Below are 23723 nucleotides of genomic sequence, written 5' to 3' on the forward strand. Positions count from 1 at the left end.
AATATTGTCATGATATTTTTATCAGTAGGTTTGGTGAGTGAGTGTTGCGACGCAAGAAAGAAAGAGGAGCAAATGGATTCAGATTTCGGAAACGAGAGAGAACTCTCTGATCTGCAAAAGCTTCGATCTCAGTACCGACCCGAGCTACCCCCTTGTCTTCAGGTCTTAATTGTCTCTGTGTGTTTTGTGTTTTTTTTTTATATAAAAATTTCGGGGTTGAGAGATCACCGATTATTACACTGCAAATGCTACATTTCTGTTTAGTTTATGATTGTAATTTTTGCAGAAAAGTTTGTATTTTTTTTGGTCGGTTTGGAGGATTGATTTTGGAGTTGGCGGAGATACTTATGCATGCGCTGGGGATGAATCTAGTCCGAGTTTTAATGTGTGTTCACGAAATCGTAACGTCGAGGATATAGATCTATAGTTGGATCTCCTGTACTGTTTTATCTTCTTCTTTTTTTTTTTCTTTTTTTTCCGTTCCTGCCTTTTGATGCCATGCGTGTCCTTGATTTTGTGCGGCATCGTTTATTTTTGTGTTTGGTTTAAAGAGGATAGTAGTCATTACAATGCAGAATCTTTGAATCCTCAGCGTTTGTCATTCACTGTAGATCCCAGAAGGAGAACTTTTTTCTTTCCAAGTTTCTCTCTGGTCTATTTTACTGGATAAAATTTGTGCTGATTCTGTCTGCCTTGTAGTATTTTGTGCCAAGGCTAAGAATTTACGTGGGCGTGTTTCATAACCTTCAGAACGCTCACATCACTAACAAACATCCCATGTACAAAGCTATGTCAATCTGAACCTTACTGTTTTCTTCAGTTTCATCCGGACATACAACATGCTAACAATAGACTATGACTCATCTATCTACATATTCCGTTTAAACTATAGATCCCCATAGAAAGTACATTTTCTTTGTAAACCACTTGCGCCATCTAGTTGCTAGTTTATTTTGCAGTAATTCTTCTGCATCAGTTTTATTTTCATGCAGAAAAGTTCAGTTGTAGTTTTGTCCTTATATATATGTTTTTTGCTGAATCCCCTTATGCAGATATCTCTTGTTACTTTTCTGATTTGCAGATGTTTCCGTTTGAGTTGCCTAATTTTCAGCATCTATCATCTTATTGTGACTTAAACAGGGAACTACGGTGCGTGTAGAGTTTGGTGATGCAACGGCAGCCGCAGACCCCTCAGGCTCTCACACCATTAGTAGGTCATTTCCTCACACTTACGGTCAACCCATAGCTCACTTCTTGAGGGCAACTGCCACAGTCCCTGCTGCTCAAGTAATTACCGACCATCCCGCTACCAGGTATACTGCATTGGAATTGATGGTGCTTTCCTGTTAATTAATTTTTCCTGTGCTTGTCATGTTTTAATTCATTCAAAGTTATCCATAGCGGGCCTCCATCTGCTTCAGCTAAGAGAAAATTGCCATGAGCTAATTTTTTGTACCTTTTTTTCAGGGTTGGATTGGTTTTCTGTGGTAGACAATCTCCCGGAGGACATAATGTTATTTGGGGTCTTCTTGATGCTCTAAAAGTTCATAACCCCAAAAGTACTTTGCTTGGTTTTTTAGGTAAGGAGCTTCATTTCTTCCCTTAAGACCGATGTTGCTCCCCATCTATAACTTTTAGGAATGGAATTCTATGCCTTTTGTCTCCATGATGTATTAATCTCTATCAGCTTAAATTATCTTAGTTTTGATGAGAAAGTGATTTTTTCTATTGTATGAATTGCTGAATCATTCAAGTAGTTATTCTATGTTTCCTTCTTGTCTCATGATGCAATTTGTTTTTTCAGCTTATTCATGTTGGAACCATTTTTGTGTTTTATCAGGTGGTTCAGAAGGTTTGTTTGCTCAGAAAACTTTAGAGGTCACCGATGATATTCTTGCAACTTACAAAAATCAGGGTATGCGAGGGTTATAGGCAAAAAATATCTTCTCGCATTATTTTATTCTTGGAATAAATTATCATATTGGTTTTTCTTTTTTACCCTTCGAAGGTGGTTATGACTTGCTGGGACGGACGAAAGATCAAATAAGAACTACTGAGCAAGTCAATGCAGCACTCAATGCATGCACAACTTTGAAGTTGGATGGTCTTGTCATCATTGGAGGTATTCATTTGTTGTCTCTTAATGTTCCATGGCAATCCAGAATATATGTACTACAGGTTTGCTGACACAACCCCTTTTTTCTTTCGAAGGAGTGACATCAAACACAGATGCTGCCCAACTTGCAGAAACTTTTGCAGAAAGAAAGTGTCCCACGAAGGTATATCACTTGATTGTTGTTTGATCATATAATTGCTTGGTTCAGTTTTATTATTTAATTAGTTGATTTATCCACCTTTCTATGTGTCATGAAGCTCTTCCAATGTGATGTTTCGGGTGCATGCATGTTTCTATAAATCTTATAATGTGTTCCTTTCACCTGCTTTTTTAATTTTCTTAAGCATTTCTGATGTAAGTGTGATAAAATTCTTCAGGTGGTTGGTATTCCTGTCACCTTAAATGGAGATCTTAAAAACCAATTTGTTGAGACAAATGTGGGCTTTGACACAATATGTAAGGTACTATATTCATCTTCCCCGAATGTAGTGTAGCTTATTGTATCTCTCTGAAGGTTGTGGGGTTCAGCAATGTGATTGTAAAGCGAGCTTGTGGATTTTACCATATATGGTTGTTTGAACGTTTTCTTATCGTTTCAGAGATACTCAAAATACGTAGATCTGAACAATTTATCTACTTAACCAAGTGTTAAATGTTGATAGTATGCTGAAAAGTGTGTACTCAATCTCCTCTGCACATGGCATGTGTTCCCTTAACATTAGCTTATTTGTCTGTGACCTTGATGGATAGTTTTATACCTCTATAATATGTGTCAAATCTCTATCTTTGAAATATTTCAATTCTTAAAAGCATACTTATTAGTATGCTGAAAAGTGTTTCTTCAATTTCCTTACATTATCTCCACTGTTGTGCTCTTCATGGATAGTTTTATACTCTATAATATTGGTACCTCTTATCTTTGAATTTTTTTCCTTCATATAAGAAATTTTATGACCTTTAAATGGGTTCTCTGATTACAGGTTAATTCACAGCTGATAAGCAATGTCTGCACTGATGCCCTCTCTGCAGAGAAGGTAAATGATTCATTTCATATCCTGCATCCGTTTTTGGGTTTCTGTCAGGAAGGTATGGAATATTCTTTCTTTTACCTATGAAAAAAGAAAATTTTCGAATATTTCACTCAGTTTTCTTTCAAGAATTTTCTTATTAAAATTGTTTTACTTTTTGCTTCTTATTTTCCTTCTTTGTTGTTCCCACTCTGTTTATCTGCAGTATTATTATTTTATTCGGCTAATGGGGCGGAAAGCATCGCATGTTGCCTTGGAATGCACCCTCCAATCCCATCCCAATATGGTTTGTATTGATTTATTGTCATGTTGATTGAAATTTTTGTCAGAGCAATACGTTCAATTTTCTTCATGCTTACATCATAGAGCTTTGATCATTCTTTCAGATTATTCTTGGTGAAGAGGTGGCTGCATCAAAGCTTACACTTTTTGATATTACAAAACAAATATGTGATGCAGTTCAAGCCAGGGGTGAACAAGGTAGCATTCATTAGGCATCGTAACGATCAGTTCACATTGCCTGCTAACTGGTTCTTGTTTCAGATAAATTCCATGGTGTTATACTTTTGCCTGAGGGGATAATAGAAAGCATTCCAGAGGTTTATGCTCTATTGCAGGTCAGGAAAGTTGATCAATTTATTATTATGATATTCTTCTTCTACTCCCTGATCCTGAATCTGCATCAAAATATTGTATCTCCCAGGAAATTCATGGTTTGCTCAAGCAAGGTGTCTCTGCTGATAATATTTTTGCTCAACTGTCACCATGGGCTTCTGCTTTGTTTGAATTCTTGCCACCTTTTATAAGGAAACAGGTACCTCTTCATTTTCTTTGTTTAATTGATTCTTGCAACTTATTAAATTTTCATCATCTTACTTATACTGAAGTTTATATCATGTAATAGCTTCTTCTCCATCCCGAATCAGATGACTCTGCTCAACTATCTCAGGTGAATTGAACCTGCTCATTTTATGTCTTTGCAAGGTGATATCCATAAATTTATTTGGTTTTAATTAATACTGTTATCTTATGTTGATAGATCGAGACAGAAAAGCTGCTGGCTCATCTGGTTGAAGAAGAAATGAACAAGCGATTGGTAAATTGTCTCTGCATTCATCAATTTTTTCTTATGATTTAGTTCTTAATATTTGCTGAATGAATTATCAGTCTTGGGCAGCTGTCTCTATATATTTTTATTATATCTTGATGCTATTATAATTTCGTCACCAAATTAAATGTTCGTCAGACTGATGAATGTAGAATTTGTGTATGTTCAGGAACAAACCTTGTGATGTTGGCTGTTGTAAATTTCTCACATTTTGTACATTTGTATACAGCTTAATGTGTATGTTTAGAATGTTTACACCTGCTTTTCTACAATACTGAACTGTCTCAGGGTCTTATGTTATTCTTATATGAAAAGGATTTGGCTGCATGAATTGTTGATGCCATTCCACACTCAGGCTAGAACTCTTTCTTATGGTCTCTTGTAAATATGGAATTTAGTTTGGGATTTCCTTCTCACTTGACATTTTTTTCTTGTTGCGTAAAGCCATTATTTCCCAAATGAGACGATCGTGACACTTAAATCGTGATTAATCCTTTTCCACCTGAGAAAGTAATATAGTTAATTATTTACTATTTCACTTGTTTGTAGATATAATGGGCTTGTTTATTCCAGAATATCCTACCTAGCAGATTAATTTTTTTATGCCTGTCATTTTGTCTGTACAGAAAGAAGGAACTTACAAGGGAAAGAAGTTCAATGGCATATGCCATTTCTTCGGTTATCAAGCTCGAGGTTCATTACCATCAAAATTTGATTGTGACTATGCCTATGTAAGTATTCAATGAAATAAATTTGACTATATCCTTATGTTTTATAAATAGTAGACGTAAAGCTAAGTCATGAAAATGGTATTAGTATTAGTGGCAAAAACCAAGGGCAATTCTTGGATTACGCCACTGCCACCTTCTGTCTGATATGGTGATTCCATGTCTCTTTACCTACTTTCGAGTCTTGAAATTTGTTACGTAGTGCAGACTTTTGATTTAATTCTAGAGATAATTTTGGGGAGGATAGAAATGTCAGGATGGATTCCTTTTCTGTGGGTTTCACCTCTCATTTTCTCTTCCGATCAAATTTTTGTATTTTGCAGCCAAAAAGTTGAGAAACTGAACGTTATAATAATGTTATTACAGGTGCTTGGTCATATTTGCTACCACATACTCGCATCTGGATTGAATGGTTATATGGCCACCGTAACAAATTTGAAAAATCCCGTAAACAAGTGGCGTTGCGGTGCTGCTCCTATAACCGTAGGTTTCCTATTTTTCCTTTGAGTTATACACACAAGTACACAACCATTATCCAATGGTCCACCTGGTTTTTTTACTTGTCTCCAGGCTATGATGACTGTTAAGCGTTATGGTCGTGGTCATGGGGCTTCAACCCTTGGAAAACCAGCTCTACATCCTGCCACTGTTGATTTGAAGGGAAAGGCCTATGAGTATGTCATATTTTTTTGACAATTTACTTCATGCTTGGTTAAGCCAGATTCGAAAATAATTAATTTGAATTATCTATTTTGATTTCATTATTCAATTAATTTATGTTCATTTTTCTGTATGGTTGATAACTTAGTGATGCTTTGCTGTTTATCGTTGTTTGTTGTACTTGCCAGGTTGTTGAGACAAAATGCAACCAAGTTTTTAATGGATGACGTATATAGGAACCCAGGACCCCTCCAATTTGACGGCCCTGGGGCCGATGCAAAGGCTGTAACCCTTTGTGTTGAAGATCAGGATTACATGGGTCGCATCAAGAAATTGCAGGAATACCTTGACAAGGTCCTGCACTACCCCAGCATAGTCATTGAGCTCAAATTTTATCCTTTAATTCATTATCAATTCTTGAACTTTGGTTTGATCTTCCCCACTGCTACTGTTCCAGGTTCGTTCGATAGTGAAACCTGGATGTTCTCAAGATGTTCTTAAAGCTGCTTTGAGTGCAATGGCTTCCGTGACTGACATTCTTTCTGTGATGTCCTCTCCTTCAAGTGGGAATACTCCCTTCTAAAGATCTTTACTTCTAAGATATTTCTCCTGCTGCCGCAACACCACCTCTCCTTCACCCCCTCTATTCTTTTTCTCCCCGTCTCAGTGAAATTTTTATGCAGGTTTTAGACGTATAAGACAACGATAACAAACACAGTTTTGATTTTATGTTTAAGTTTCTTCTGTTGCTTTGTGTAAGATTGAAAAATAAAGCGAGGAATTTCTTTTGCGGCTAATGGGAAAGTTTGGACTTTGTCCTCTTTAACTCGTTCAGAACTTGTTCTGCTTCAGGCTAGTTTTGATGTTCTGTGCATTTAAACGTAAACCTTTCTTCTAGAATTATAAATGTATATGAGAACAAAATAATTTGATGTTCTGTTTTGATGTAATGATTTAGATCTACTAGAGGATTTCAAATCAATCAAACTTCAAATGATTATGTTGAGGAGTTGATTTGAAATTGTAGGAAAAAAATATAAATTGAATAACATATTATATTTCAAATCTTTAATGCTACTTTTGAGCCAAATGGACACGTTGAATTTGAGATGTAAATTTCTTTCCATCCAAATACAAGTTGAAAGATTTTAGTGATAAACAAAAAAGAGAGCTTTAAATATGTTGCTGTTCATAGATTTTGAGATCTCAAAGTAATGGTCTGTGTAAAGAACTGTTAGCACGGTGTGAGGCAATATATATCTACTCCAGTCTTCCATTAAGGAATTATTACAATTATTCTAATAGAAACTATCTGAAGTAATAGTTTTGGTGTATTTGGTACTAAATTTGAACATGCACCAAGGCTTTGGTCTCCACAAAAAACATGAAGAGTCACTAATTTTCTGTAATTGAAGAAGGGTATTTATGCCGTTTTGATATTAGAATCCCTACTAAAATTCTACATAAAATAGGCCAACATGGTGATTAATACTCTAGCTTCTACAACTGTAATTAATATTGTTGCCATTGCTTCACTCCAACTCCGGCCTTCAACGATGAATTTGAGCCCCGAGAAGAAATGCTTATTAGTTCGTTATTATAGGTTGTAATGGTTGACAAAATCACCCCAAATGCTTCATTTGGTTGGCGCTTGTGCCACTCTTGCCGATTACTATTCCATTCACCTAGCCCGAACCATCCATCATGCACGAACTACCGATGCTTCGGTAACAGAACAATGCATGTAAACCCAAAAAGACGAGGTGCATTTACTGAATCAGTAGCCACAAGAAGAACGTTGACCAAAAAGTTAACGCGACAGAAGCCAACAAATAACACCATAACATAATGACTGAGCATTCTGTCTCTCCAGACCCAAATAACTGGGTTATGGTACCTGTGAGGCCGTGAAAATCGATAATTAAGCGACTCTTTTAACAATTTGAGTCGATTGTTTTGGTGAATATAAGATAGATATGAGGTTTTTAATAGTCTCTTTTGTGTGAGTTTGTGTGTGCCCGTGGTTATAGGGAAGTGGTAAACTTTAGTTATACACCACAACGGAAATGAGAAAGGGAATGCTTCAAGATTTGATGTACCTATGTTCATTGCAGGAGGGAGGGCAAACTGCAGCAAGAGAACGAACTGATACAATAGATCATCATGAACTAAACCGAATCGAACTGCCCCTTTAACAACACCAATGCCTATCAGAGGCATCACAGCATATCGAACAATAATAATGCTGAAAATAATAGATTTCTCAATTCCTGAACCTTTTAAGCCTGATAGAAGAACCGTGAGTCAGTCTTCAGCAAAGAAAATTTCCAGACAGGATCGAGAAATGATCGACTTTCAATGTTTATCATACATATGACATACCCTTTAAAAGATTTCCTCCCATGATCAGTGTAACTGCTGGAATGGCTCCATCCCTGCATTTTAGGACCGACCAAAGAGTACACACTATAAGCTCATGAAAAAGGGACAGAAAATGTGAATCTAGTCATCAAGTTTATATAACACAGCTTCTATACCCCAGCAAAAGAGCAGTATCTTGGAACACACGAAGAGGAGCCGTATCACCAATCAGAAAGTTTCTAATTTGAGGTACAAGTCCAACTATAAATCCAACAATCTGTACAAAATTAGAAGACAAATGCTATCACATAAATAAGTTACATAAAATGAGTTCCATGATGCATATCAAGGAAAGAAAGAAACATACTGCTCCAGTTGTTGATGGAGCGAGCAACCTCTTGAGGTTCATCTTTTTAAAGAGCTTTTCTAACCGATGCTTTATTTTATCTGAAACTCCTACCTGCAATTGAACTTCAGATATCAAAACCTTAATATTCTAAGTCTTCTTAAAGGTTTTTTTTTATAACTGAAACAGGGCAGGCCACAGTTATCTTGCAAATACAAAGCGGTAGCAAGCTGCTCTCTTAGCTGCATTTTGAATCAATCAAAGGCCGACACTAATGGTATGATTTGGTATTACATTCGTCGGTGTCATTCGTGTTTAATGTTGTATAAACAATAATATGATTTATGAATCTGCTACTCTGTTGCGAGAAAGCGATTTTGAGCAACTTCGAAATGCCATGAAGTCCTTCGGATTCTCTTCCAATTTCGCAGTGGATTCTTTTTCTTTCTACCTTTTTTCCCTATCCACATTTCTTCCATTATATGGGGTCTATTATTGGCCTTCAGAAGAGTTACAAGCACATAAGTCCAGCACTAAAACGTATCACTTAGTTGATTTGCTTGAATATATAGAGATGACATGGATGATACTAACATTGAACATAAAATTTCAACATTTTCCATGATTTCAACGGCATTTAATACTTGCTCCTTGTGAAGTTATGAAGATTCAAAGAAACAGTGGACGATTACCTGAGGCGTTTTATTTTCAAATCGATCTAGTGGCAAAGTCAATCCAGTTTCATCTGATGAAAGTAAAGGTTCGGTCCATGTCTCTCCAGATGACATCGAGCTTGCTTTTGGAGAGTTACTTATTTCAACTTCCATCGATCTCTTACTTGATGATACGCAGACGATGTTGTACACGTAAGACCACAGATAAATTGCCCCAATCTAAAGCGGAAGAAGAATAAGAAGAAACATAATACAATTTCAAAACTAACTTTACGGAATTTATGACCTTTAAGAATCATCGTTGACCTATTATCAATAATGATTGTTCATGTTTCCTAACAAGCAAGCGTTGTTAGCTGAAAACTTACGGCCATCGAAAGAGAAGCATAAGCCATTCCATATGTATGGCAAACATCAGGACTTCCGAATGGGCTTCCCTTCTCTTTACAAACTGCAGGAATTATGATGAGAAGCAGGTTCCCCAAGTTCCCTGATCATACAAATATAGTGAACATATCAGGTTCCGGTTAAATTATTCGATATAACAGAAATGCGAGCCTCAATTGGTTTCTTCTTCTTTTCGCCCTTATCAGATACCACTAGAGCCGATTTCGGCTCACATGAAAACTATGACCCAATTGGTTCCTTTAATTCATCGGAAACATAGTAAAAATACTTTTTAAAGAATGCTTTCTGAATGCATTATGCATGAACAACGTAACTCAATGCCTTTTGTTATCTAGTAACCATTAATCAGTGTACCATTTAACATAATGAAGGAAACATCAGTGACTTGCAAAAAGAAAACATTAAACTTCAGTAATGTTACTAGTTACTACAGCTGGTGCCTATTTATGCTGTGGCAGAGCCTGGAAATCAACTAGGGGGATCATATACAAAAAGTATACTCGACTACAGAAAAGTTTACCCCGGAGGGGGCGACTATTTATTTAAAGCTCATTACAAGTACCTGCAGCACAACAACCTATAACAAGTCCTCGGAGATGAATAGGAGCTCTCGTAACTTTAATGACCACCCATCCGAGGACCGAACCAATAATGAACGTGAAAAGAATATTAAAAGGCATGAACCACCTGCAAAATCAGCCAGACTTATATTCAAAATCGATAAAGCATGGAAGTAAAAGGACAGAGCAAGATTGCTTCTTACAGCTTAACCATGCTTTCATATGTTATCGTTTTGGCTAAGTTGCTGTAGACGAGTGCCGGATTGAATACATAGAAAACAACCTGTCCACAAAAGACACTGAAATTATTTCAAAGAATCTTATGAATAATGTTTCATGGATATATCATAATAGAAGATAACTGAAGGCTGTGCTCAAACATTCAAGACGAAGATCAAATGCTTACATTATTCATATGCTTCCTTGCATCATCCCCAAGAATGTTACTACTGTCTGAAGCAAGATATGATCCCAGTCCAGTCACCAAGAGCACTTTCAGCACAGGAATCGATGAGGCAATGAAGAGATCCAAAAGGCCCATTTTGAAAATCACACAATCTCGGATCCTCCAAGAAATGATGTTTGATTAATTGAACTTCGAGAATCAAACGTGACTTGCTGTTTCAATGCCAGCAACTCAGTACATGCACGGATGATTCTTGAATTTCAATCAAGAACATTTAAAGAGAATTCACTTGCACTGTTTGTAAAAGACTAAACTTATATATATATATATATATATATATATATATATATATATTTAAGAATCGATGTTTCCATTCACAACACATACTTTATACTTAGAATTCACCATTTCCATTATCAATTAGACAACAGGAAGACACCAAAAGGCATGTCCTTTTCAACTTTTGCAGATTTTAGTGCATCACGATCTGCTCTAATTTCCTCGAATTCCTTCTCTTTTTCTTTCTTTTATTTTTCCCTTTTTTCTTGGGCCCGTACACAATTATTGCCCAGCGATGGAAATCAAACAGCACGCAGAAAAATTACAATTTTTGAATCAAGAAACGCGTTGTAACACCCAAAAAGGTGGAAAAACGAAGAGAGAAATCTGCAGAATTAATGAATCGACCCTTCGATAATCAACACATTTTCACGCGGAATAGAATAATTATCATGCATTATAGAATCAATTACCAGCCAAGAATCTATCGAAGATGAATCGGCTCAACGTGCTAGCAAAGCTTCTGTAAAATTTAACGAATGCTGCCAAAATAAAATTCTGTACAGTTAGAAAGTGACGGGGAACAATCTGCATGGTGGGTTACTATTTATTTATATTAATATAATATCCACGGTGAAACGATCTCACGAATCTTTATCTGTGAGATAGGTCAACTCTACCGATATTCACAAGAAAAAATAATATTCTTAGCATAAAAAGTAATAATTTTTCATGGATGACTCAAATAAGAGATCCGTCTCACAAAATACGACTCGTGAGACCGTCTCACACAAGCTTTTGCATTATTTATATAGATTAGTATACCGATGCACGTATTACTAGCTCGTAATCAAAATTATAAAAAATAAATAAGGATTACATTGTAATTTTGATAGAAAATAATTTTGGTGAATTTATCCATAATGGAGGTGCAAAAATGAATACATGTACATATTTTGGTTTTCTTAACTGCTTCTGTCGTATCTTCGACTTTAATAAAATAGAATACATGTAGGGGGGTGTATTCAATCTAAACTTTTAATGACTTTTATGGAATTTTAAAATCTAGAGGTATTCAATCTAAACTTTTAATGACTCTATATATGTTTAGTGGTATTCAACATGGATTTTGGTAGAGTTTTAAAAAGTCATGTGGTATTCAAACTTGACTTTTTAAAACTCTCCAAAAGTCAAGAGGTATCCAAAAAATCCATAGATTTTCAAGGATTCTTATTTTATTATTCATGTACAAATCTTAAAGCCTTATGTACAATTGCAGAAAATCTAAAATATTCTTCCACCTATACCAAAGATTTTGATGGACTTTCTTTTTTGAAAAATACGCTATCTCTCTTCTATCTCAAGCCATCTCTAGGGTACTTCACTCTCTCAAAAAAATTTCTTCTATTCAAAGGTATGATTGGTCATTCTTGAATTTATTATATTGCCAATATTTATGTGTAAAAATAGATGAATTGTTGTTTTTTTCTTGAATCATTATGATTATTGTATTTCATAAATTTTCTTTCATCTCATCAAAACGATGAATGATCCGACATGTGATGAATTGTGTTTTTTCTTGAATCATTATGATTATTGAAAAAACTTAGGAGTACTTCAGCATTCATATTATTCTTTCTTATGCTATACAGTAAATGATTTAAGAGCCATAGTTTTTTCTCAGTGTAAGATCTAATTTTAGAGTTCTATTTTCTTGATTGTCATTCCCAAATTAATTAAGATGGTCCTTTAATTGAACTTCTCTAAATAAAATTGAATCTTAGAATTTTTTTCGATATAGAGAGGAAAAGAAGAAAATTAAATGATGAAAAGTGAAATGATATAAGTGCAATTATGTACATGGTAAATGTGAAAGTTGTAAACAGCTAAGTGTTTTTAATTATTTTTGTGATGTGGCTAGAAAGTGAAAAATTGATTTCGTAAACATTAGGAAGTGGTGTTGGCTAATGCTAAAGTTTAAGTTAGAAAAGAAGTGAATGGTATAATAGGATAATAAGATTTGGCTTGGAATAAGATAAAATTTTGAAGACATGGATACAGTTAATGAATATATTTTTTAGACTTCTTGTACAAACTGATAGTATGTGATAAGAAATTTACCCACACTTAATCAAGATATACTTAATTATACGTTCAAATACTTTACCTTATTTTTTAACATGATTAAATATGTGTTACAATACAATTTAGATGAATTATTTTATGTGATTTCTTTAATATGAATAGTGTAATTGAATTATTTATTTATTGTCTCAATTTTTTTCTTATTTCTCATAGTTGTCTCCAACAGTTTTTTATGCCATGTTAAGTCTGTATTTAATATTTATTAATGTCTTACTCGTAAAAGTAATATAGAAAACCCAATAGTCATTATGTGTACTTCACATGCATTTCAAGTGACTTTTCCTGGCATATTTAGGAGTACTGTAAGCTATTTTACATCCTGTTACCACATATTATACCGTGTTTCTTTGTTTGCTTCAATGAGTGTGGGAAGATAACGTCATTTTTCAGCTGTTAGGAATAGAAGAGTTAGGAGCATAGTTATAGAGCGGAAATTTGGTATATTTAAATCACGGTTCAAAATATTCAAGATGACCCCTCCATTTCCATATACGACCCAAACAGAGCTTGTATTGGCTTGTGCCAGATTACACAATTTTCTTCGAAAGGAGTGTCGATGTGGTGAATTTCAAATTGAACCAGATAATGAAGCTCAATTGTCTTCATCGGCACAAGTTTATGGAGATGACAACTTTGATCAGTTATTTGATACTCAAGAACAACAACGAGCAAAAGCTAATGCATGAAGGGATATCATAGCCAATAGAATGTGGAGCGATGTTGATCAAATTGTCAATAATGATTAGCTTTTTTATGTAAAAGTCTACTTATTATTTTGATTTTTCCTTTTAATAAAATTTTATTATGAACTTATAAAATATTGTTCATTAATATGTTGAATTGACATAAAGAATTGAAATTTTGATTTCAATAAATTGGATAGTTCATTTGTCATTTTTCACAAATTAAATTTATTTAACCTTTAAATAAATTTAATTCATTTACATTTTCATAAATAAAAAAAAATTAAAATTGAATATGTTATACATGTCCAATAATTATTTAAAAGAAATTAATAAAAAAATAAATTACAATTATAAAAGTTTACAAAAGTCTATAAAAATCTTGAAAAAAAGTATATAAAAGTCTATGAAATATATTTTACAATTCCATGAGATTCTATAAAAGTCAATCAAAATCCATCAACTCCACAAAAGTCCACCTTTTAAAAAAAGTCATTAAAAGTTTAGATTGAATACACCCCCGGTACTTTGTATTTATTTGTGAGAAATTCTATGAAAAGTCGGGAGGAAAAAAAGACGAGAAAGAACGAATTTTTATTTATTTTTTAATTACCAGGAAAAAGAAAAGACAAATATTGATTCATGGGAAACAAACAAATACATGCATGCATCAGATTGGATTGGATTCTAGCGTGCACACAAATTACGCGGTTAGGAATCAAAACATACACGTAAACGCATGCACTGTTCCCAAATATGACGTACGTGATTGCGTGGAGGTATTCAAATTTCTTTTGCCAATTGCTATTTCTTTGTTAAAAAGTTCGAATTGCTATCTTAGTTGGCTGTTCTCTTTTACATGATCGACGTTTGGATCGATGGATTTGAAATTATTGTATTTCGATTATAATTTTATTGTTTATCATGAAAAGAGATCAAATCTTGAATCCACACTTTACTTATTTACACATTAATAAGTAATAAAGAGTATAAGAAATTTAAAATGAGCTCATGACTGTGTGAACTTGAAATCAATGAAATATTATATAAGCACATAAATTGTGAATTTAAAATTTATGATCTTACTTCTCGAAACAACACAAATATATTTAATTATATATCAAATTCATAAATTTGAAATTCATCGATTTAAATTAAACTTATCGAATTTGACCATAACGAACGTCTTTAATGTGCAACTTATCGAATTTGACCCTAACGAACGTCTTTAATGTAGACGTTAAGATTCTTTTTTTAGCTAAGCCCATACCAACCACCCCCCAAAATCATGCAGGGCCAAGGTTACTTTCCATCAAACATCACGTCTTCTATCATTTCAGCATGTTACTCCTTTGTTGTCCACGAAAACTCAGAATCTTTTTATATTGTCTCGTTTATGTTTTCTGAGATAGAATATAATGTTAGTATATAATAAGACCAAAGTGTACGATTCGTTAGGCCTGGTTCCATCTCATTTACCAATAATTCATTCAGGCTTTGACTATAAATTATTGCCACATAAAGTTTTTTTTCCCTTTTTAATTATTATTATTAGTCACGATTTTTGAAATAAATAATAAGTACTTCTACTTTTTCCAAATAATAAATTCTAGATATGTTTTCCTTTTGAATATTTTGATATTGCAGACATGTATCCCCAAAAAACGTGCGACCATGATTAAGATTGAATCGCCACCATGTTGGTCCAACGTATGGTAATTTGAGATAATCAATATAAAAATAAAGAATAAATTGGACACCGAGATTTACGTGAAAAACCCATAAATATTATTAGGGTAAAAACTACGGGCAAGATGAAAAGAATGTCACTATAATATTTTGTGGTGTACAACTCACTCAATGTATTTTCAAAGAGAACACACACTCTCTTAATACAGGAGTACAAACACCTCACCAATATTATAGAAATAATAGAATGAATAAGAAAACTCAAGAGGAGGCTTGAGAATGATATGATCTCAACTGATGGAGGAGAGCTCTATTTATAGAGCTCTCATGGCTTGTGAACGTGAGAAGACAAATAGCAATTGTATTTGCCTTCATCCAAATTTGACAAATAATGCACGTTTTTTTTCTGTCTCATTAATATTCTTTCTTGACTATGCACCTAGCTGGCCCCATTTTGCAGATATTTTTCCCACTTGGAGATTTGATTGAAAATCAAACACATTTCTATACATCATTTCAATTTTGTCATTCCCTACTCATTACGTTTCCGCTAGGCCATTTGAAGATCTACACCACTCAAACTTATCAATGTTCACTGGCTTGGTCAAAAAATAAACTATGTTCTCTTTTGTATGGATCTTCTGTATATTTACACTTTCTTCTTCTACTACTTCTCGAACAAAGTGAAAGTGAACTCCAATGTGTTTCATCCTGGAATGAAATGATGGATTCCTTGGATGTGTAAAGCACTCTGACTGTCAACAAACAAAGAAACATTCTCTTGTTTGTGCCCGATCTCCTCTGATAACCTTTTAATTCATATTGCCTCCTTGCAAGCTTGAGTAGCTGCCATATATTCTGCTTCCGTCGTAGATAACGCCACGACTGTTTGAAGTTTTGAAATTCAGCTTACTGCTCCCCGCAAGTGTAAACACATAACCAGTAGTAGATTTTCTCTTATCAGGATCACCTGCATATTCTGAATCGACATAGCCCCTGAGTGTAAAATCTGATCCTCCATAACATAATGCATTATTTGAGGTACCTTTAATGTATCTAAGGATCCTATTAACTATGATCCAATACTCTCGTCCCGAATTTGCCACATACCGACTAACTGCTCCCACCGCTTGAGCAATGTCCGGTCTTGTAAAGATCATGGCGAACATCAAACTTCCCACTGCGGATGCATATGGTACTCGAGACATCTTCATCCTCTCTGCTTCGCTGCTAGGATACATCTTGGAGAATAACTTGCAGTTAACAGGAAGAGGGGTCGATATTGGCTTGCTATCTTGCATGTTGAAGCGTTGCAAGATTTTCTTCAAATAATTTTTCTGGGAAAGCCAAATCTTTCTGTTACTTCTGTCTCGATGAACTTGCATCACTAGAATCTTGTTTGCTGGTCCCAAGTTCTTCATATCAAATTCCCTAGCCAACTGTGCCTTCAATCATTGGACCTGATCTTTGTTGTGCCTGCTACCAACGTGTCGTCCACATACAACATCAAAATAACATAATCATCACCAGACCTCTTGAAATACATACAAGGGTATGCACTCAGTCTGTTGTATCCAAGACTCATGATATATGAGTCAAATCTCTTGTACCAACACCTCGGCGCCTGTTTGAGATCGTACAGACTCTTTGCTTTTTTCCGCAAAACCTTCTGGCTGGAGCATATAGATTTCTTCTTCAAGATCTTCATGAAAAAATGATGTTTTCACATCTACCTGTTCTAGATGTAGGTCAAACACCGCATACAATGCCAACACTATTTTGACTGTTCTAAGCCGAATGACAGGAGAAAATATATCATTGAAGTCAATGTCTTCTTTCTAAGCATACCTTTTTACCACCAATCTAGCACGATACCGCTCCACTTGGTTATTGCCATCATGCTTGATCTTATAGACCCATCTGTTTCCAATGACTTTCCTCCCTCGTCATAGTGTAACAAGATCCCAAGTTTTATTTATGTCTAATGCCTCCAACTCTTCTTGCATTGCTATCATCCACGAGGATACATCCGAGCTTTGAGTAGCCTCGTGGAAACTCGATGGTTCATCATCCTCTGATAATAGACAATATGCAATATTGCTTTCAGTGACATAATCTGAAATCCAACCTGATGGTTTTCTGTCTCGAGTTGACTGCCTCACATTGGAAAGCTCAGACTCAACATGTTCTTGTTTTTCGTGCTCTGGTACTGCTTCACAAGAATTTTGACCTTCGTTCGTCTTATTTTCACATGAAATATAGTAGTTTCTGAATTCAGTGTGCTTTTGTCTCCTTTTACTTTATCTTCCTCGAAGATAACATCTCTGTTGATGACAAGCTTGTGAACAGTAGGATCCCACAAGCGAAACCCCTTTACTCCATCAGCATAACCCAAGAAGATACATTTTATGGATTTCGAATCCAACTTTGATCTTTCTTGCTCATTGTACAGAACGTACACATGACTTCCAAATGTATGCAAATAGAAATAATCTGTCGGCTTCTCGGTCCACATCTTCATCGGAGTCTTCAGATCAATCGCCAATGAAGGAGAACGATTGATAATATAACAAGCTGCTTTGATTACTTCTGTCCAAAATGACTTGTCTAGACCTGCATTCTTCAACATGGCTCTTGTTCTGTCCAACAAGGTTCTGTTCATTTGCTATGCTACTCCATTCTGTTGAGATATCTAAGCCGTTGTGAATTGTCTTTTAATGCCCTCATGTTGACAAAATACATCAAACTCGTCACTGGTATATTCTCCTTCATTGTCAGTCCTCAAACACTTGATTTTCTTTTCAGAATCAAGTTCAACCTACGCTTTTTAAATATTTGAAGATCTGAAAAACGTCTGATTTATTCTTGATTGGATATACTCAATATCTCCAAAAGAAATCATCAATGAACGAGACAAAATATCTCGCTCCTCCTAGGGATACAACCGATGCTTGCCAAACATCCGAATAAATCAGCTCCAATATGCTGTTGCTTTTGACAGTAGAAGTGCTAAACTTTAATCTATGTTATTTACTGGTAACACAATGCTCACAAAAGGGTAGTGACACTTTTGTAAGTCTCGGCAGCAGCTTCCGTTCTGAGAGAATTTTCAACCCACGTTCTGACATATGCACGAGCTTTCTATGTTATAACACTGTTAATTCTTCTCATGAACCAATTGATGCAACAGCTAGTTCCGTCTCTTTGTGTGTTTCTCCCAAAAGTAGACACAGATTTGCAGCAACTTTTTCCACCTTCATAACCACAAGCGCACCCTTCATAATTTTCATGATCTCGTTCTCGATACGGGATTTGCACCTGATATCATCCAATTGTCCTAAGGACAAAAGATTCTTCGTCAGTCCTTTCACATGTCGTCCTCATTTATGGTGCGAATGATGCCATCAAACATTTTAATTTTGATAGTACCGACCCAAATATTTCTAAGACATGATCGTTTCCCATGTATACAGATCCTCCTGAGACTGGTTCATATGATCAAACCATTCTCTCCGAGACTTCATGTGTCACGTCGCTCCTGAATCCATAATCTACGTGTCACAAAATTTGTGACTGCCTTTTGCAACTGTTGCTGCTTCGTTGAATAATATTTCACCATCACATGAAGTACTGGCCACATTTACTTGAGAACTTTTCTCGATACTCGTACACTCTTTCTTGAAGTGCCATTTACCGCCACATTTAAATAGTAAATATTTTTCTTTTTACTTCTCGACTTTGATCTACCTCGTCTTAGGCTCCCACTGGAGTCACGGTCCATAAATCTTCCTCTTATCATCAGTAAAGCATCTGTCTCCTTCGATGTTACCAACATGTCTTCCTTATTCTTGCGCTGGCTTTCTTCTCCGAGAACCGCAGTTAAGACATCGTCGAATTTTAGAAAGCCCAAAAGAATATTGTTGGTTATGTTGATGATAATTTGATCATATGAATCTGTTAGACTTTGAAGTAGAAAATTCACACGTTCATTTTCTCCTATTTTATGCCTAATGGAAGTAAGTTGGACAAATAGAGTATTTAGTATGTTGATATGGTCGGTCATCGATGATGATTCTGCCATACGAAGAGTATAGAGCTTTCTTTTTAGGAAAATCATGTTGTGTAGGGACTTGACCTCGTACATCTTTGTCAGAGTATCCCAGATAACTTTTATTGTTTTTATCTCAGAGATACTTGACAATACTTCGTCCGCTATAACCAAGTGTAAACTGACAACATCATTATCATTCATCTCATTTCCACTTTTCATCGTCCGTAATTTTCACCGGTCTAACTCCAATAGCCGCCAAGCTATTCTCCATTCTTAAAACTGCTTGTATCTTTATTTTTCACATCATAAAATTGCTTCCATTGAACTTTGCTATCTCGTACCTGCCCGCCATTATGTCTATAATAATTTAATAGACTAAACAAAATAATCTCGCCTTAATAAAAAATCTCAAAAAAATCTTTTCTGATGTGGAAGATCGGTCTAGGCTGCAACCACTGAATATACTCAGAATTTTCAGAAATTTTAAATCAAGGCTCTGATACCACTTGTTGGTCCCACGTGCGGCAATTTGAGATAATTAATATGAAAATAAAGAATAAATTAGATACCAAGATTTACGTGAAAAATCTCAAAAAATTATTATGGTAAAAACCACGGGTAAGATGAAAAGGATTCCACTATAAAATTTTGTGATGTACAACTTCACTCAGCTGTGTTTCCCAAGAGAACACACACTCTCTTAATACAGGAGAACAAACACCTCACAAATATTAGAGAACTAATATGAGGAATAAGAAAACTCAAGAGGAGGCTTGAGAATGAGATGATCTCAACTGATGGAGGAGAGCTCTATTTATAGAGCTCCCTGGCTTATGAACGTGAGAAGGCAAATATCAATTGTATTTGCCTTCATCCAAATTTGACAAATAATGCAACACGTTTCTTTTCTGCCTCATTAATATTCTTTCTTAACTATGCACCTAGATGGCCCCAATCTGCCGACACACCACAAATCCATGGTCATGCAAGACTCCATGGAATGTCTGTGCCCGGAATCGTATATATAGTTCAGATGATTCAAATTTTTTTAATATATATTATACTATGATTAATTTGATATTACTTTGGATACTCAATAAAAAAATAAAAAAATTCAAAGAGTTTAAAATTATAATTAGATTGATTACTAATTATGATTCTATCATTGTCCGTAAAGATGTCAATGGGGCAGTGGCTAAACCTAAGACCCACCCTATGAAGAAAACTTCGACCCATTCCGTTCCACCTCGGTTGAATATTCTTTGGACTCGTTCCACCCCAAATACGAAACAGGGCTAGTTAGGCCCGTGAGACCCGGATTTTTTTAAAATGAAAACAGTAATCTTCTTTATCACATGACTGAATTATGAAACCAATAAACATCTAAATACAACACAATAGAAAATTAATCATGTCTTCGACCACACTTAGTAATAACAAACAAATTATTTTCACGACATAATGAATTACATAAAAAAAGAGTTACTAGCTCTCCAAAAAAAATCTTGACATCCCCAAAAATAAGTCATAACAGAACTTAAACATATCAATATAAAATCAACGAGTATGAAATATTTCAGACACATTATTCAGGATCATCTTCCTCTTCATCAAGAATGGTGGGACAAGTTGGTAAACTACTTGAAGAATTACCTACAAAATTAAAGAGAGAACTTTCATTGAAAAAATAAAACTGTGATTTAAAACGGTAAAAAATGTAATTTAAAGAGAGAAAATACAATAAAAAATTAAAATAAAAGTACAATAACAAAATAAAACTGTGATTTATTTACCTTTCACCTCACTCCACAACTATCTTCGCGAGCACATCAATGTCTCCAAAGTCGTTGGATTAAGCCTATTACGATGAGAACCAACTATTCTTTCAGTATTGCTAAAAGCATATTCAAATGCAACTGTTGACAAAATATCCTTTGTCAATTTCTGTAAATTTGGATATTTGAGCACATTCGTCTTCCACCAACTAAGAATATCAAAGTGTTGAGTTCTTGGCAAGACAATTTATTCCAAAAACATATCCAATTACGGTTAGGGATCTTGACACAGCTTGGCTTGAACTTGAAGTCCACGAATTTATCATACATATCTAAAATATCACTATCAGATGCATCAACATTAGAAACACATGAAGTCCCAGCAATCCCTGAACCACCACTATTTCCCAATAATTTTGTTGTCCTGGATTGGTAATCAACCAACAAATCACAACAATTCTGTCGAACTTCATCAACTTTAGATTGTGATCTTTCACCATAAATTAGGGGAAAATAAAATTCAACAATCTTCATCTTATATCTAGGATCTAATACAGCAGCAACCATCATCATAATATGACAATTATCCCAATATTTTTCATATTTTTCCATCTTTTGTGTCATATCTCGAATAATTGGATTTGGACTCTTCAACCACTCATCTAACTTAAATTTGATATTACAAATCTTTGGAAAGTAAAAGTTAGATGTGGGGTAAAGTATTCCAGAAAATATCTCAGTCACTTGATAAAAATTTTTCAGTTTCCCACATATATCAATTGCATTCACCCAATCTTAATCAGTTGGCACATTTTTTGCAGTATCTCTCTCGATATTTAACCTTTAGGAACACATATCTGTATTGTATAGCAGTTTTTAACATCAAATAAGTTGAATTCCGACGAGTTTTACAATCAAGAGATAATTTTTTACTACATTCAATGTGCGACTGACGAGAGCATCCTCAAATTTTTCTATTTTAGCAGGTGAAGCACTCCAAAAGATAACACTATCACGTATTCTTTCAATCGCACCACTAATTACTTCCATACCATCTTTCACAATCAAGTTCAAAATATGAGCACAACAATGCATGTGAAGTACCTTTCCATTCAATAACAAATCACGATTCGGAAGCTTGTCTACGAGAAGATGATCATGGAATCATTGGTGGTGCAATTATCCACAGTGATTGTTGACAATTTACGATCAATATTCCACTTTATAAATGATTCAACCAATAGATCATACAACACCTCGGACGTATGTGTAGCTGGAACATACATAAACCTACAATAAATAAATAAATGTCATAATTTTTTCTTTCTAAAAACATAAATGATTCACAATATAAAATTGCACATACCTCAAAATGCAAATGTGAAGAATCCATGTATCATCAATATAATGTCTGATTATTGCCATGAAACCTTTCTTATTATTGCTTGATGTCCACATATCAGTAGTGACAGCAGCTCTAGAATTAAGCTTGTCCAAAGCCTTATAACACTTACTCTTTTGAACATGATAAATTTTCAAAACATCATTTCTAAGTGTGTTTCTTGAAATCATATTAAAGCAAGGTTGAAGACTAACAACAAATTTCCGAAATCCAATATGTCCAACAATACTAAGACAATAGTCGTGTAAGATGACCATTTTAGCTAGCTCATTCCTTAATTCTTCTTGGTTAAAAATATGTGTCGACAATTCTTGGCTACCATTAACTTTCGTGCTAGAAAGTAGAAAACTTTGACGAATATTCATTTTTCTAGGTCTCTTTTTACAAGCCTTATCGTAATATTTTCTCAAATGATTAGTACCATAAGTCGGAGAAGCTTTCAAACGAGTTTTGCAATAATTACATTCAGCATACTGTATTTGATCCACAATTACTCTTCTAAAATGATTCCATGCGTCCGATATACGTTTTCTCTTACCATTAATTTCTGAAATCTCTTCAGCTTCCATGTTAACATCACCGTATTTATTCCCTTCAATACCTTAACCTTCATTATTCTCTTGAGAAGGAATCACTGTATTGCTATCATGAAGATGTGTAGAAGATAGAAAATTATGATTCCATATGTAATATGCAAAATTATAGTGATCTTAAGCATAATTACGTATGTGTAATAATTTATATTTGTTCAAGGAATTCCTCAAATACTTAATTAAAACTAACAAAAATTACACTTAGTAAAACACCACTAATTATGTTCAAAATAACGAAATCATGAAAAGTCATTTTCTTTTCAATATAATAGGTCTCTGCATAATTAACATCAAATTGTATCAATAAGACAAATTACTAAAATCTGAGGTTTAAAGGAATGCATTATTTGATATTAAATTACACCTAAACTTTACAAACAATGATCAACCATTAATTGATGATATCCTTTTAAAACAGTTGCGTAACTCCAAATTATTCAATATAACATTTAACAACACAATAATTTGAAAGATACCTTGAAGCACTAAAGCCTAGCCCAATAAAGAATTCAATTAACCTAAAACACTAATGTTAATATCTTTAAAGAAAAAAAAAACTCATCATTAGTTATAAAATAATTCCAAAATCATATTCATGATTTATTTGTTTTTAAATTATTGTCTAAAAATTAAACTTATATTATTTAACATAAATATATCACTAAATTTTATTTTACGAATACTTAATTGTTAATTGGGGTGTTACAACTG

At 34.4% G+C, this 23723-nt stretch overlaps 2 protein-coding genes across 3 annotated transcripts; one reads left to right on the plus strand and one right to left on the minus strand.

Moving 5' to 3' along the window:
* LOC142551367 (pyrophosphate--fructose 6-phosphate 1-phosphotransferase subunit alpha-like) lies at positions 1 to 6466 on the plus strand. The gene is made up of 19 exons (XM_075660566.1): positions 1 to 162; positions 1141 to 1313; positions 1468 to 1580; positions 1841 to 1915; positions 2009 to 2122; positions 2212 to 2279; positions 2494 to 2577; positions 3097 to 3150; positions 3350 to 3430; positions 3531 to 3624; positions 3688 to 3761; positions 3848 to 3958; positions 4049 to 4093; positions 4184 to 4240; positions 4879 to 4983; positions 5347 to 5463; positions 5551 to 5654; positions 5829 to 5994; positions 6098 to 6466. The coding sequence occupies exons 1-19, from the start codon at positions 10 to 12 to the stop codon at positions 6221 to 6223; spliced, it is 1914 nt and encodes a 637-aa protein (XP_075516681.1). The 5' UTR covers positions 1 to 9; the 3' UTR covers positions 6224 to 6466.
* A 764-nt stretch (positions 6467 to 7230) lies between these two features.
* On the minus strand, positions 7231 to 11268 carry LOC142551368 (protein PIN-LIKES 3-like). 2 transcript variants are annotated; one of them, XM_075660568.1, is made up of 11 exons: positions 11148 to 11268; positions 10396 to 10607; positions 10193 to 10272; positions 9992 to 10116; positions 9390 to 9511; positions 9040 to 9240; positions 8369 to 8461; positions 8178 to 8278; positions 8023 to 8075; positions 7740 to 7925; positions 7231 to 7537 (listed from the first exon to the last, which is right to left on the minus strand). In XM_075660568.1, exons 2-11 carry the CDS (start codon positions 10528 to 10530, stop codon positions 7410 to 7412), a joined length of 1224 nt encoding a protein of 407 aa, XP_075516683.1. In that variant the 5' UTR covers positions 10531 to 10607; positions 11148 to 11268; the 3' UTR covers positions 7231 to 7409. The 2 variants fall into 2 exon arrangements, with proteins under 2 accessions (XP_075516683.1, XP_075516684.1); XM_075660569.1 differs by lacking the exon at positions 11148 to 11268 and adding an exon at positions 10801 to 11099.
* Positions 11269 to 23723: the final 12455 nt, after the last annotated feature.

The sequence above is a fragment of the Primulina tabacum genome, chromosome 7 (assembly GCF_025594145.1).
Source record: "Primulina tabacum isolate GXHZ01 chromosome 7, ASM2559414v2, whole genome shotgun sequence".
Classification (NCBI taxonomy): domain Eukaryota; kingdom Viridiplantae; phylum Streptophyta; class Magnoliopsida; order Lamiales; family Gesneriaceae; genus Primulina; species Primulina tabacum.

Coding starts and splice junctions, on each gene's coding strand:
- LOC142551367 (XM_075660566.1), top strand. CDS start 10: ATGATATTTTTATCAGTAGGTTTGGTGAGTGAGTGTTGCGACGCAAGA. Junction 3,151..3,349: donor ATGCCCTCTCTGCAGAGAAG/GTAAATGATTCA, acceptor GTTTATCTGCAG/TATTATTATTTTATTCGGCT. Junction 3,959..4,048: donor CACCTTTTATAAGGAAACAG/GTACCTCTTCAT, acceptor ATCATGTAATAG/CTTCTTCTCCATCCCGAATC.
- LOC142551368 (XM_075660568.1), bottom strand. CDS start 10,530: ATGGGCCTTTTGGATCTCTTCATTGCCTCATCGATTCCTGTGCTGAAA. Junction 10,273..10,395: donor CAAGGAAGCATATGAATAAT/GTAAGCATTTGA, acceptor TTTTGTGGACAG/GTTGTTTTCTATGTATTCAA. Junction 7,538..7,739: donor CCCTCCTGCAATGAACATAG/GTACATCAAATC, acceptor ACGGCCTCACAG/GTACCATAACCCAGTTATTT.